Source organism: Poecilia formosa, unplaced genomic scaffold (genome assembly GCF_000485575.1).
Source record: "Poecilia formosa unplaced genomic scaffold, Poecilia_formosa-5.1.2 Scaffold2, whole genome shotgun sequence".
NCBI lineage: Eukaryota > Metazoa > Chordata > Actinopteri > Cyprinodontiformes > Poeciliidae > Poecilia > Poecilia formosa.
The window spans coordinates 4,558,088-4,574,769 of NW_006799941.1; the positions used below are offsets into that span (position 1 = coordinate 4,558,088).

General features: G+C 36.5%; 1 protein-coding gene across 1 annotated transcript; it reads left to right on the forward strand.

The window, feature by feature from the left end:
• Positions 1–6,027: 6,027 nt before the first annotated feature.
• Positions 6,028–9,709, forward strand: si:ch73-361p23.3 (tumor necrosis factor receptor superfamily member 4). The gene is made up of 7 exons (XM_007550831.2): positions 6,028–6,201; positions 6,370–6,489; positions 6,708–6,842; positions 6,934–7,000; positions 7,089–7,333; positions 7,414–7,518; positions 8,211–9,709. Exons 1-7 carry the CDS (start codon positions 6,120–6,122, stop codon positions 8,291–8,293), a joined length of 837 nt encoding a protein of 278 aa, XP_007550893.1. The 5' UTR covers positions 6,028–6,119; the 3' UTR covers positions 8,294–9,709.
• The last annotated feature ends 6,973 nt before the right edge of the window (positions 9,710–16,682 follow it).

The window sequence follows — 16,682 nt, forward strand, 5'->3', positions numbered from 1 at the left end:
GTTGACTTTTAAATGCTCTTCTTTGGCTCCAAACACCATAATTTGTTATAAAGACATGCAGAACCAAACACGGAGAAGCAGCATTCAGCTTCTGTGCAGCATAAATCTGAAACAAACTTCCAGAAAACTGCAAAACAGCTGAAATGCAGAATAATACAGATGCCGATCATCTGTATGGTTCCATTGAACCTTGAGGAACTCCACATGCAATTTTTTATTTGTTTTAATTTATAGTTACATAAAGACTCAAAATAGTCTTAAGTAAGACTCCAGTTAGGTGAGTGCTGTGCCTGAAAGTACCACCTAGTTCTTCTTCAACTGGTTTATATTATGATCAGCTGTGTTAGAAGCAGCGCGGAGAGCGAGTAAGACCAAGCCTGAAATGGTGCTGTTATTTGTATTGAAGTAGCTACAGCCCACCTATTGCCTCCACCAAAAACTATTTGGCAATCATATTGTTATTATTACTGCAAAATGCAATTATCAGGCTTTAAATGCACATCAGTCAAAGAGGCATTGATGTTTTTCAATTCTCTATTATTATTGCTATGGTTACATGTACTGTGTTTTCATAATAGGAAAATCATGCTAATAGGATCTTACACAAAACACTTTCCTTTTCAATGTTGCTTGTTTGTGTCTGATTCATATAAATACATTTCTACATTTGTAAAACCACAGTTGCCATGTTAGTTTGCTTAGTTTTTCCCAGCTTAACATTTTCTGCTTTGCTCACAGATTAGATCAGACTAACCACAGTCTTCCTTCTTTATTATTCCAAATACAGGTTGCTGATGCCGCTACCGGAAACATACATCAGAGCACATCCTGTGCATCGAGATACGATTGACTTCACATGATAAAGGTGTATGAAAAAGCCAGAAAGAGGTTAAAGTTGAAAAACAGTTTAATTAAATAGTTTTTATGTTATACATATGGAGTTTTTATTTCTTTTAATGTCAAAGTCGGGACATCACAATTTAGGCAGCAATGAAAGACTAATATCGTTTATTTTGTGTAAAGAAACTCCATATATTGCAACTTCAGTTTAGGTTCTTTAGTCTTAGGCAAAAGTACAGTAGATATATTTAAAATGTACATTATTATTACATATACAACTTGCACAAGTTTGTATAATTCATCCTTATATTTAGCTCAATGTTAATTGCAGTTGCAAAAAGCCTTACTTTTTTGTGTTGTTTTCTAAACTAGTGAGATACATTTCTTGCAAAGCAGGGGTATTTTAATTATGTGTCTTAAATTACAAATTTTGAGTTTTATCTTCCCAGAAAATACATCATTAGAGGTTTTTGCTGTTTATACAAAATCAAAAGTGGTTAATGGGTTATTTTCCTTTCATGACATTCTGCATCGATGAGTCTGCATTTCTCAGAAGATCATGTGTTACTGTCCCTTCAGACACGTCGAACCTGTTTAGTGGTTTTGGGTGGAATGAAATTAAGACTGCACAACACAAAGGTGATCTACAGAAGGACGTTTTAATAGAGAAGTCTAGAATTACCGACTACTTCATTTATTTTCTAAAAAGTGAAGCACATCTTCAGAAAAATCCACTATATATAAAAAACAAATACCCACACAAATAAATCCAAAAATGCGCATAAAGTGTATTTAAAATATCTGTAAATGTACTAGATCCAAAAAGAAAGGTTCTGGTTTGCTATCTTATGAGCAATAATGTTTGGTGAACTATCACCCCAATTTAAAGTAGTACTCTTAGTACTCTTCCATTCATGTGAAGTCAAATAGAAACAAATACTCTGCTTCTTTAATATTTAAGATGTTTATCATCTAGTAATTTCAGGTTGTGAGTAAAAGATGAATCATCTCATCTGTAGCTTATTCTCAGAATGATTGCAGTTTTCACAGTAACGTTAAGCTGACTTTTGACAGTATTTGAGCAGCGTTACAGACGTGTCTTTTGTAAAAAAAAAAATCAACCTGTCTTCGAACTTATACGCGAGTTCAAACCAGAGTGGAGATGTTTTCGACATCCGTTTACTAAGAAGCATGCTTGTGAGTGGTTGTATATCTTGCAGGTTAATCATCAGAGTGTAGTTATTTCCATGTGCATTCCATATGCAAACACACACTGTCATGTTCTTACCGAAAAGCTGCTAAGTTTCCGTTACCTTAACCGCAGTGTACTTTTTCCCTCAAAAAAAAGAGGAAATGGTCCAGATAAAGGTTAGAAAAACATAACAAAATACTTTTAATGTAGAATTGAATTACTGAAGATAATGTTTTGTTTCCTAACTATAACCTCTATTGTAATGGAGACTGCTGAAAAGACGGGAAAACACAGATTTCAATCTTAATCTCCCTGTAATAAACATTACAAAGAAAAACATATTTTTACTATTTTACAGAACATTGTATGGTAAAGTAGTTGCTATACCAACCGTTTATGTGAAAAGCTCAAGAAGCAAACGCTAGGAAACATATTTATGCAGTTCACAATGCCTAAATGAGAAAGTTTATGAGATTCTGAGCTAATTACTTCAGAAACATTCAAAACTTAGTGTAAGACCGAGGCAGTTTTTTCAGGATTTGGGAACTAATCCCTTTTCAAGAAAAACTGGTTTAAGGAGGTCCCAGAGGCAGCAAATTCCCCAAAATCAGGAGTTAGAAAGCAAACAGTCAGGAGTTTTACTTCCAGTCTTACTGGAAGTAAAACTGGAAGTAAAACTTACTGAATATACAATATATTTTTAATTCTGTGGCACTACTGGCCTTTATTGAAAGTAATCAAACTAGAAAAAAAGGGAAGGCAAGCAACAAATTCCCCAAGATCAGGACTTAAACTCTGTACAGCTGAGTCAAAAACCAACAGCATGCATAGAGTAAACTCCAAGATGGGTAATTTACCAAAATATTGTTTTACAACCTGCTAGCTTCCAGTCAGGGCAATTTATAAATCTGTCAATGTAAGGTTTCTTTTTTGCTGTGTTACAATACGCCATGTCAAAAACTCATGAATGGATCTAGTGTTGATGTTATGCTTGAGGAACCTGGACAAAGTTTGAGTTACCGGAACCAACACAGTTATTGCATGACACGCACAAAAGATTGACTTAACCTGGAATGAACTCGCCAACGTTATTATACTTAACCAAAGATGTGACAGTAAACTTGCTAAAATGTTTCCCTTTATCTGAGAAATGTCAGCTACTCCAGCTCTTAATGTGGTTTAGTTTCATCACCATCCAAAAACACAGTTTGTCCTCAGTGTAAAGACAGAGATGTTCTTACGAGGAGTTGTTTGGACTTGGATTGGTTGAGCCTGAATGAATACATTTAGCATATGACTGTGACTCATCCTAGAGCTTGTTTTTATCCAGCAGCTGAAATCGAACATTGAAAACAGACAGCAGGTCACTCATACTACAAAAAGGATCCTTAATCGATGTAGAGGAGGGCATTAACAAAAAGGACTCCAGATGAATGTACATAGGATCCTAACTTTTTAAAACTATGTGTGAGTATTAAAACTTTGTAACTTGTCAGTTTTAGTTACCCTCTTTATTATGAAGTAATGCTTCATACTTATGTTTAAAATCTTCCATTAATTGTTTTCCACCTAATGTGAGAACTGGTTGCAGGGATACCACGTCCAAAGGGAGCATTACTGGAGTGAAACAACCCAGTAATACCCTTAATTCAAGAGTTTTCAAAGTAGAGCTATCCCCCCTTCCCAAACTACATCACTGCTATTATTTCTGTAAATGTTTTCGCTGTTGCTATGCTTCCTATTCCAGACACTCATATGTTTCACTGATGTTGTGGTGTTTCCCTGCTTTAGCGATGTGGAGCGCTACAAGGTATGAAGCTTCATTTACCTTGTCAAGTATGAACTTTTTACAACAACTGCTAAAATTAAAATTAAACAAAAACTCGTGTTTGTGGCAGTGGCGCATATTTTAGATCCAGCCCATGAAAATTCCAACTTTATGGTCATTTAGTCTAATTTGTGTTGACTGTACACTGCACTCTACTGTACACGGTTGAAAATCTCTCAATTTTATTTCTGGCACTGACATGGGAAGGTTGGTTGAAGACCACAGTTACGTTTTCATCTTTTCGTCACCTTCATGTCACAACCCCCACTGAAGAGCTGTGGCATGCCCCTCTTTTTGAAAAGCCCTGCTCCAACTCTTTGTGACCATACAAATGCGTTCCGACAGCAAAGGCACGTTTAGCCCCTCTACTGACCTCTGGGTTTCCCTTTGGATCTCCTTCCAGTGGGATTTGACCTGGAAAACCTCAGAATGGAGGCATTTTGATCAGATGCGTGAACTCCTTTAACGGAGTTCATGCATTTTATGCAGATCCAAAAAATGTGATTCCGGAGAGCAGAGTGTGGATGGGAACTGGTTTCCTCGGAAGGAACTATGCGTAATAAAGTACAGCTTTGACAAGATGAGGTCTGCGTACCACTTCCGAGGTGGAACTATTTGCCTCATGGGGAGACCTGCTCCAGGTGAGCTCCTCCTGATCACACCTGATGAGCATCAGCTGTGGGAGTCACCTGCCAGTCACACCCTGCATTGGGAGAGGGTAAGAGCACACACACACACACACACAAACACACACTCCAACCAATGCAAATCGCTGAGGATACACACAGTGTAAAAATGAAATGATTTATTCTAATGCTTGGGTGATAAAGACATCAGCTTTGCTGATTTTACTGAATGTGCAGAAACAGTAAGGGGACTTTGACTATACTCTGCACAAGTAAAAAGGAGAAGAAGAAAGTGATGTAACAAATGTATGGAGCAATTTTAAAACTAGGCAATAAAATAAAATAAAGGAAAAATAATACACAGCCACATTCATTAAATTAGAATACCATTGAAAAACGTATTTAGGATTCATTAGACACAGACTGACGTGGGCTTATTGAAAAGTATGTTTAACACTTCGTTAAGGTTGTTATTTTCAAAAGGTAATTTTAATGTAACAAACAAACCTCATCGGTATGTATAATCTGAGTCATTTACTGAGTATGACTGTATATACATAAGAAGAGAAATGTAAAGATGCAGTAATGACTCTAAATGCCTGTTGGGTCTGTGACATCTTTTTCTTCAATGAATTAACTAGTGCAGTTGTCTAGGCAACATCCTCAGCCATAACCTGAAACTATGACCTTCTTTGTGGGGGAATGATGGTTAGAACAGAAAGAGCTAGAGTCAATGAAATTACTAGTTCAAAGATCAGACAAACACAGAGATGAATTAGAAACTCACTGTTTGAACATTTTAAAACCCGACTAGAACGTTTTTATGACTGATGGTTTCGGGAAAGCCTTTTCCTGCCCAGTGAACAATGTGTTACAATGGGCTAAGTGTGGAGAAGCAAACATATGAGCTGCTTTTTCAGCAGGTTTAGCTTTACCAGTGTTTCTTTATTAAAGGAGAGAAGTTTGGTTGATGGATGTAGCATGTGAATAAAGAGTTGGACAAGGAGGGAAATCAAGGTAGATGGTCCATCGGACTGTTGGGCTCTAAAGCACAAAAATGACTAATAAAAGAGATTTATATTTATAAAGAGAAAATGTAAAGGACAGTGGATCTAGTGTGGGACTTTGTTAAACACCTCTGAGAAGACACTAATATTCATGGAGAAATTGTAATCTAACACAAAAGGACAGTGTTGACAACTCAATCCCTACAAATAGGATCAGGTTTTGTTGGTTTTATTTATTTTTTTTATTTTTGCTACTATCGTTTTAGAGACACAGAACTTCATCCCTTCTAAGTTTATATGTCATCAGATTTTCTTTTATGGCAATTCGCTATCTTTTTAAAAAATCAAATCAAAAAGAGATTGTAATATAAGCATATTAATGTTTAGAGCCTTGGGTTTTGAAATTATGAATGGAAATAAATAATATTCTCTTGAAATTACTTTTAGCTTTAAAGCTATAGATTTTCAGATAACCAACCATGACACGAGTGGGTTGGGTTTTTTCTCATTTTCTTTAGGGGAAATGGCGATGTGATGCTGACTAAAAACCCACAAAGGGTTCCTGTTTCACAGTCGAATGTCGCTGTGCACAAACAACCTTGTCAACTCAGAGAGAACGACTTAACATGTTTCTGTTTAATCTGCTTATGTTCATTTTGACTCTTAATGTGTTTATTGTTGATTCGGATGCCGCAGGATGCAATATAGGTAGGAAAAATAACCTTTTGGGTGTTTTAAAAAAATTGGGTAACGCTTTATTTGACAGAAAATTGTTCTTGTTCTGTGTAATGATGTAGATTTCTTTTTGTTTCTGTCTTTTTTCTGAAGTACTTAGAAGTTAAACTGTTGTTTTTCTCCAACTTGTGATTTATGTAGGTGAGAAAGTGAAGGAACTGCCTTCAGGCCACACAGTATGTGAGCCATGCGGGGAAGGAACTTTTCAGGCAACGCCAAAGAAGTCCAAAAGATGTGATGGATGCATGACGTGTTATATAGGTAGAAGTAAAAACCTTGTCAACATGTACTGACTGAAAACTGTTCTATGAACAGCAAATGATAAAGTGCAAACATTATCATTTGTTTACATTGTTTACAAACATTATCATTATCAGTTGATCCCAGCCACTGATTCTGTCCTTTAGCTTCTTTTCACAAATTAAACCAACGACTCTGTAGTTTAAATCCTAAAAGGCATTATTTTCTTGCTTTTTCAGAATCAGGAAGTGTTGTCAAAGAGAAGTGCACCACAGTGAAAAATACTGTGTGTGGATGTCGTGATGGCTTTGTTCCACGTTCAAAAGATTCAAGCTACTGTAAATGTGATATAGGATCTGGACTGCAAAACGGGGGTAAGTTATAGACTCAAACAAATTTCTTAGCTTCCATTATTTGATCCAAAGGCTGAACCTTAATGAAAATTTTTTTTTTTCCCACTGGCAGTTTGTTCAAAGTGCAAGGAAGGTTATTTCACCAAAGAGATTAACGCACAATGTCAAAAATGGAAAGAGTAAGTTTCAATAGTTGCACACCATCTTAAACCTCAAGTTCACATGTAGCTAAAAGCTGTTGTTTTTGTCTTTGTTATGTTTCTGCAGCTGTAAGTCTGCAGGGATCAAACAGGCTGGAAGCTCAACCTCTGACGTCGTGTGTAATGAGATGATAAATGATAGTCAGACCACTGTAGCCCCCACAACAATCACAAAGGTTTTCTCCTCGCTCTCAACAACACGTCGCCCACATGAGGGGGCTCCAACACAGAAGACACCATCGAGCACCACCACGACTACTGTTCAGCGCCCCAATGTGATAACCCCAACGCAGCCCACAAGCATTCACATAGGTAAGACTTTTCCTGCTTTCTGTTACGCTCAGATTCCAGGGTGGTGTAAGCTGTAGCCCGACTGTCTCGTTTTATTCCAGGTACGGCCATTCTCATTTTGGGAATTGCCGGATTGCTCGGGCTGACGGCAATGACCTGCAAGATGCATGTTACCCACTGCTGGCAGTCAAAACCAGCAGTACAGTGTAAGTTAAAGGCAATCTGGGCTCACATGCTTTCATTTAGTGAAAAAATATACAGCCACTGCACTGAAAATCTCCTGGTTATTCTGCCTGGTATTGATCTCTGAACTCTTCCTGAGTTCAAACATTAGAATTGTTGTTTCTAAATGAATATGAACTTGTTTCCTTTGCATTATTTGAGGTCTTAAAGAACTGTATCTTTTTGTTATTTTGACCATTTCTCATTTTCTGCAAATAAATACAAAATCTATGCTTGGAATTTCAGACATGTTGCCAGTAGTTAATAGAATAAAAGAACAATGTTCATTTTACTCAAATATAAACCTATAAGGAGTAAAATCAGAGGAACTGATTAATTTAAATGGTCTCTTAATTCTTTCTTGAGCTGTATTTATTCATTTAAGTGCAAGAACATTGAAGACACCTATAGCAAAAAAAGTCATTCAGCTTTTACACTGGAATAAGGTGCTAGTGTGTTTCTCCTGCACAGGTGATTGTCCATTTTAACTTACCACCAGACAACGCTTTATTTAGTAAATAAAAACATTTGTGTGCATTTTGTTGAATGTTTATGTTCTTTTTCTGTGTTTTTTGATTTAATAATCCAGGATGGTTTGGCATAGCATGATGGAAAATAGTGGCAAAATGTTTCCTAATTACTTTTTTCTTGATCATGTGTACATTTTTATTTGCAGCCAAGGACTCTTTGTGTCGGAGGCCAGTTGAGGAAAGCGGTGACAGCAGTGAGTCCTCTTTGAAACTTAACCCAGAGCCATGAGGTGAAGTTTTCCTTTGATGAAAATCCTCATCTGATGCTTCAGAGAGCCATTCCTGGAAAAGTTTAATTTACTCCAGACCCCTTAGATCCTCCTTATATTGTTTGTTGTGTGTTAAACACACAACGTCTGCATTGTAACAGGGGTGTTTTTAATATGTACAGTTGTCAAAATTTGACTGTTTGTTCTGTTGTAATACAATGTAGGATTATTGAATTATACCTCGCTTTTTAAAACTGTGAAACCATTCAAGGTAGACATCCATCCTCTTGATGTTATACTTCTTAGGAGGAGTTATTATGGCTGACATGGTCAATAAGGATTTTTTTTTTTCTTATAAGTATATATTTGCCAATACTACCTGGTGAGTTTTCTACTATATGCATTTATATGCAGGTGTTATAGACCTTCTGCTGACATTGTACATGCTCTAACAGGGCTGGGACAACTCTGAGAAATACACACTTTGAACAATAATAATGTGGGTAGAAACTATAAAACACACCAGATACAGAAGTTAAAACAATATATAGAATAAAAGTTCTCTTTTTCTTTAACATTGTTTTTAAATTTCTTTTGTTGTGTTATTCAGTGTTTCCTTGGTCTGTTCCAACAGTCATATGTCTCTTTTGCACAAGATAAAAAAAAAAACAAAAAACAAATCTGTTTTCAGAAATATGTGGGGTTAGGGGAAGTACCACATGGAGCAAAATGTGCTACTTTCCCCCCCCACCAAGACTTGCCTCCTCTGTTTTCTTGTTCTGGTGTTTGGAAAGACTGATATTGTAAATGTGAAGACTTTCATGTTGTTTGTGCCTTGCTGGAAATATTTTTCAGATTAGTGCAGTCAGAGGAGTATGAAACTTTGTTCTAATTACCTTTCACCATTTGCCAGATGAGCACTAAGTAGCTTCATGCCTGGTTGAGTCTCAGTGAGTTGTAAAATGGACCCGAAGGGAAACTGCAGATATGTTGATTCATTCTAAGAATTGAAGGCTCCTTTCAAGAAGGTGGCATTGGTTTAATTAGGAAAAATATTTAAATATATCATAACTGGATTAATTTTAGATTTGTTTATTTTATTTTACATTAAAATGAGCATGTTACATATGCAGTGTAAAGTAAAGCCTCCTCTACTCAAGTTTTTCTGAAAATGTATTATTTATTGAAATAATATCACTGATACTGATGTGAAGTTATAAACATTTTACTTCTTCAGCTTTTGGTACTATTTATGAGCAGTTATGTTTGTTGTTTTACTGATGACATCTCTCTCTCTAGCCAAGGGGGAGAACCACATTGGAAAAACAAACTAAACAAAAACAATTCTCTGTTGAATCCTACATAGTTTTCCTGCTTATGTTCAAATTAGTTCAATAGGGTGGGCGCCCTCGTGTGGAATGTAAAGTTTAGGCACTGTAAAAAAAAAAAAGCAAACAAAAAAACAAACAACATCAGAGACTATTTTTGTGTTTTTTTTAGACGTCTCAGATGCTTTTTACTACCTCTAGTTTAAAATCTAGAGCCAGATAATAAAATGAAAAATCATCTTGTTTGTGAAATCATATAGAAGAGGAGAATTTAATGCCTTTCTGGAATGAAACCTTTGCAGATCAATATCTTAAGTGTTCTAGAAAAGTTTTATTTTTTTATTTTATTATGTATTTTATTATGTACTGATTGAGTTGCACAAGATGTGACTTACCCAAGGTGCTATTCAGGCACCATGGCTTCTAACTGTGAAGATCTGCTGCAGACAGAATAAACAGATGAAAGAGTACCTCCCCAAAACTGCCTGTAAATGTCACTGATTCAGGAAGCTGGTGTGCAGTTTCAGAGAAATTAAGCGTACTTTACACGGAACAAACCTGTTTGGGGTTTTTTGAGTTGTAGCCTGATTTACAAGCACTTCAAGATAAATATCATCCATCCATTCATGTCTATATATATTTCTAGTTGTTTTTTTTACCCATGTTGCACGTTTTTTCTTAATGTGCGTGTATGACAAACTTGTGTTTATATTCTGTATATTATTTGAGTAAAAATGTATTGGTCTCTGAATAAGCCTTTGTGACTTTCTTTGTGCTATTTCTGTAGCTGTAAGACGGCTATCGGTGTGCTTTTTAAATTCACTGACCCTCATTTTAAGTAGTTGATTAACATTACAATATCCACTGTGCACATCACAGGATGGTGAGTTTCAAATATTCTTCTCTGTTACCACTTGAACTTATAATCACACTGATCAGACATAACATTACGATTACTTAAAAAGTGAAGATAAACAGGATGGGCTATTGGATTTGAGCAAGTCACACACACACACACACACGCACACACACAAAACAACAACAATAAAAGGATAAAACACACTCCTCAACCTGTCTCTGATTAGAACTGGTGGGCTAACGTTCATTATCATTATCATTTTCTTGTTCTCAAATAGCTACATAATGGGAGATAATCTTATCTTCACAAAAATTCATGTCAACTAACATGAACTCATCCATTTTATTTTAAAAGTTAACAGTTTTAAAGACATCCAATATTTGGATTTGATTTGAGGACTATGCGTCAGTGGTTAAGCTATTTCTAACAACTGGACCAGAATATATTAGGCAATAAATGAACATTTGATCATCAAAGGTGCTGGAAATAAAAAAAATAAATAATGGACAGATGGTTAGCATTTCCAAAGCTGCAGCTCTTGTTCCCAGTCTGCAATGTCCATGTTTATTAAAAATGGTCCTTGAAGGAAGTGTGGTGAGCAGGCATCAACATGGCTTACAAACTTACAAACAGCATGGATCACAGTTTGCTGTTGCTACACAGGCATTGATCAATCAGTGGGTCCGTGCCAATATCATAATCTTTGGGTTTGTAATTTATGGTTTTGGATTTTCTCCAGCTCTGTTTTGAATTGTGGTCCCTGCTGCATTGTGGTCGGCCGCTTCCTTTCATGCATTCTGCTCCATTTACTTCCTTTGTTCTTGTGAGGGCTGTCGCTGCGATCCTTTGTCAACTTTGTTTGAGTATCTTTAGTTTATACATCAAGGAGCAAAAACAAAGACAGGTAAGAAGAAAGAAGAAAGTTGTCAGTTAACTAAATATCTTTTTTTTAACCTGACAAAAGAAAAGCTAATTAACCTAGAACAAAACATACATCTGCTACCTAAGGGTACATAAAACATATATGTTTTTTCTGATTAGTCATACAAATCTCCTTTCCCCCACAAAGGGAAAATACCACAAAAAAAATTGGGTAAATGACAAACTCTCTTCAGTTGGTTCAATGAAGTAAATTTGTGGTAGGTTTGAATGACATTTTTCTTTGGTTTTCTTTAACTTTGACTCACACACAACTTTCAGCTCAAGAATTGAATTTTCATTTATACATTTAGCCACTAACATCTTTTTCTTGTCTTACTTGATATTTCTAACACAGGGGCATAATATCTGCTTCTTAAACTGTTGTTTCACACCTGCGTGCTTCAGCTTTGCACTTAGTTGCATGTGGAGAGACATTATATGCGTTTCTGTCAGCCACCGCCTACGCTGTGAGCTACAGAAGGGGGTGTCCATGTGTATGGAAGAAATTGCTTCCACAGTGTCATCAATGCCATTTGTGGTTTTACACCGGCAGACTCCTCCGACTACTGTTTGAGCTACGCAAATGCTAGTCACTGGCTACGTCACGTCCTAAAGGAGGTGTTTCGCTGCAGCTGTCTACATGTGTGGTTGTATCATGTCTTTAATAAACCGAAAAGAAAGGGTTGATATCTGTGGTGGCACAGCTACAGATCATGACGTTTGAAACAAGAGCAAACTCAGACTGAAGCAAAACAGGAACACAGAATCAGATAAAAGAATTACTACAAATACATGGTAATGAGAAAGGAATGTGTTTGGCGCAGTGAAGCACTGAGGCATTGCCATCTGTCGCCTTGATCTCCATCTGTGGGAATGGCTTCAGCATATAAGACGAACTCAGAGTACCCAATGGTCAACCTGGAGAGCAAACAGAGACTGTAACTCTGCCAACACAGACAGAAACATTAGAGAAACCAAGTATTAAAATCAATTATAGAACAAAAATAATGGAGGTTTCGACTAAAATTTTCAATTTGATAAACTACTAGACCCATTCCGGATGCCAAATAGCAAATGTAGTTGGCATCTTGGGAGCTTCGGCAACTGAACATTTCAAAGACAGATAAATGGAGAACTACTTAGCTTTATACATTTTAGTTTATTGCTTTTATAAATTGTGGAGTACTTATTACTTTAGACCAACATTTAGCTTTATACTTTTAATAGCAGAGAAAGACCCAGAGAAACTCCTGTTAGTTTACTGAGTCAACAAGCATCAAACATGGAGAACCAACATGTAGCTTTATACAAATCTAAAACTCAACCCAGAACAACTGGAACCAACATTTACTTTTATACCTCTCTAACCTTTTTGTCTTTCTTTTGGCTTTTTTGTTTTATACTTTGTTTTGTTTATACTGCCTTGTTGCTGAAAATGTGCTATATAAATTCAATTACCATACCTTTTCTTACCTTACTTGGTTTCATGCAGTGAAACATAAAACCTGGCTTTATCTATTGGCTGTTAACCCCAGTTTTATTTTGTTACCCAGCTTGTCTAAAATTCAACAATTCACACTCACTGTCTAGATTAATTTTTCTTTATGTGCGTGCGCTACATTTAACTGTAGGCTTAGACTTCCTAGCCCAAGTACTGGCCTGCTGATGTCTCAAAAACCTATAAACCTTGTGGTTTTACTTCTGGAAATATGGGATACCTAGATATGAAATTAAATATGTAGACAACAACATGGCGTATTATGCACTTGTAGGATGAGCTAATCATCTTTTGTCTTATAAATATCTCCTTTAATTAATCATGATTTGTGATTGTGCTAAAATGATGTTTGAAAATCGATGATTCGTCACATCTCTGGAGGGTGCTGCCTTGTTTGTGCTTTGAGGAAGCCTCCTATGGTGTCAGGGCTTTGGAGTGTGACCAATGTGCTCGTAAATGTGACCAAATTTCTCAATAGTACAATAAAAAAAAATCTGAGGTTGCACTGGTGCTACTGAGAAAAAAACGTCTCTGATACAGACATAGATTAGACCCTTATCGTAGTCTAAGCCAATCAGAGATATCACTTCCAGTCTGGTTCCTTTGTGTTGCGCTGCTGGTAATTATGCTGTTCTATCTGTGCTTCTAACCTCAATGCACAGCCACCAACCTGAGTATGCAGTGACACTAAAGCATATGTCTGTGTGAACAAACAATTTGTCAAATGTGCTCTTAAACCTCACACATGCTTGCTCAATATGTGCTCCGGCATGTACTCCACTCTGACAAACTCTTGCTCTGCCTGCTCTGTGCTCGCTCTCGGTTCTGTCGCAGTTCTCAAACGCGCTCCACTCTGACTCTTCTTGTGTTCGGCCCGATGTCTCTGTTCGAGTATGTAAACAAACCTCTCATAATGCCTCCTGGTTCTAATACATTTAGAATTGAAACACTTAAAAAGCACATTTAAAACATTGCTCTGCCCAAGTGACCGCTCTCTCCAAAGCCTTTCAGCTGTGATGTTAAATACCTGTCGAATATTTGGGCGCATCGAACTTTTGTGCTGGTGCAACCAAAAACAAGTCAAGTACACCAGAGCAGCCAGTGGAGACAGTAAGTCTAGAGTGCTGGGACTTATTAATTTATTAGGTATCTGCAAATTATTTTACTTGTAGGTTATCTTAATGCCAGTGAGTAAGCAAACAGGCTCATTGTTGTTTCCAATAATATTTTTGACCCTAATTTAGCTAGCCTAGAATATTACATAGATTTGACAATGCACAAAGGGAATCCAGATGCCCCTTTCACAAACGTGCATCGCAGTCTGGTTGGTTTTCAAAGCCAACTACACTCTAAAAAGTGTATTTGGGCTGCAGTTCATCTTATGGACTTATTTACATTAATTTCACTTAATTCTTTTGCTTTTGCTACGACAACTTATTTTTTTGTGTTTAATTAACTCAAAACTTACAAATCTTTAACCTAAAGGAACTTTTCACTTTGACTTTACTTGAAAGAATCAAGTTCAATACCATATTAGAGCACAATCCACATAAGGAGGACCCAGTCTCCGACACAGCCCTCGCAGGTTCGATGCCCGACCTGATGACCTTAGCTGCAGGTCTTCCTCTCTGTCATTGACCACTTTCCTGAATCACTACGCTCATATAAATGCTGCCTCAGCCAAAATCCCTTTGGAAAATGGTTTTCTTTTTTTATTTTCTTTTTTTTTTTGAGTTAACTTAATTGTTTTGGTTAGGCTTGCTTTGGTTTTTTCTTTTTAAAATTCTTTATTACTTTTTTTAAAAAGGAAATTTACCAATTTGGTTTGGTTGTTTTTATTTTTTTGATTTGTTTAACTTTATTAATTTAGTTTGGTTAACTTTCTTTGATTTGTTTTTTCCCATTTGAGGCATTTCATTTATTTTGTTTCACTTATTTTTTTTTTGGGTTTTCCTTTTTTGTTCCTTTTGTTTGAGGATTGAGGTTGTTGGGGCACCGGCCCCCCGGGGGTTCCTTAAATTTTTTTTTTTTTTTTTTTTTTTTGGCACAAATGCATGTAAGTATTGGATACTTTTTTGTTTGTTTTAGTGCAGTTGTGTGCTTATGATGGGCTCCTTATTATATGCTTCAACACAAGTTGCAGCAGAGACTGAGATTTGGGCTGATTTTTTATTTTTGTTGCGTGGGTGCACTTAAAAGTGTAGCTTCTTATCCCTACATCTTGAAATAATTGGGCAGGAAATTATGTGCATGGAACATATTATTAAATATGAAACACTCGCTCCTACAGATTTACAAATATATTTTACGTTATTTTGTTTTGTGCAGACTAGCTGTAGTTTTTCCCTCCACGTTTCTCACCCATTTTTTATTTTTATTTTTTATCAATGACCTTTTATTTGGTCCGGTCTGCAGTGATAGCTGAGTGGAGTGCACTTTTGACATTTCTTTAATTAGAGAAAGTCTGAGGAGGCAGTTTGATGTAATTGTGTCGTGAACGAAACACAAGAAGGCTGAATGTGTGGTTGTGCTGTTAACCACAGATGTGCAGCAGAAGACGTGACTGTAACTTAAGTTGAATGTTGCTTTAGTTAGATTTTAAAAAGTCAGAAGTTACGTCTGTATCTGTGTGGGCTTGTATTGTTGGGTATCAAGTTTTTTTTGCACAGACGGGGAAATAGTGATGGGAAGTTAAGCTCTTGAAGTACAGGTCCCAAAGAAGAGCCGACTCCTTTGTCTCCCAAACGGTTACTAATTAGCAAATATTAATATTTCGTATGTTAATATGGCTTTTAGGGTTGCCTAATTTTATGCATTTGTTCTGTTACATTTTTTGACATTCTTAATTTTGTGTAAAGTTTTAGTCAAACTTTTAATTTTCATTTAACAAAACAAACAAACAAACAAAAAAAAACAATAACAAAACACTGCTGAAAAATCTTCGGAACAGAACCATAACAGAAACAGAACCAAACTCTGAAACCAAACTATCCCAATGATTTTAAATTGCAGCAAGATGGTGCTTCCTTCAAGGGTTTTAGCAGGATACTTTCCTCCTCACCAGTGTCCACTGACTGAGGGGATGGACAGATTATCCACCTGACTGTCGCATCTGCTCCCCTCTCTGTTTTCACATGATGTGGTGCGATCAGATAGTCTCACTTTAGACCGGCCACAAGGCCGCTGTGCTGCCAATTAAGACAAAATTTCTGCCATGAGCCAGACTGAGAGTGACTCCATCACTCTCAGTGAGTGAGCCAGATCTTCTGATTCACTGCAAAGCATCAGCTTTAAGGCATCACTACTGTGAAAGAAAGATCAAACTTTGAGATGCATGGCTTGTCACCAAAACCAGATGTAACCTACAGACGGAACATGAGCTGGTCCAGATATATGGAGGGGAAAAAATTACAAATCACAATTAGTTGTGATAATGTATGGAAAAAAAGAGTTTAATCTAAATCTCTAAAATGCTGCTCACAGAGTAAGCCATGTTTTAGTCAACTCTCAAATATAATATTTTATTCACGGTAGACTTGGAGTAAATTAACAAATTTAACTTAAAGTGTTTGCACACTACATCATGTAAAAAAGATCTTAATCTACTGTGGCTTGAGTCACTCAGACATGCTAACCTTAGCTGGAGAGTGTGAACAACCACAGATAAACGTTGATTTCAGTTTTGCTGAAAGTGTTCAGCTACAACTTCTCTTGATGTTTCAATTTTAAATTTGATTTTGCCTGCCAACCATTTTCCTTTTGACTTCTTTCCACCTATTCTTCAGTTCAAATATATTTGTTCT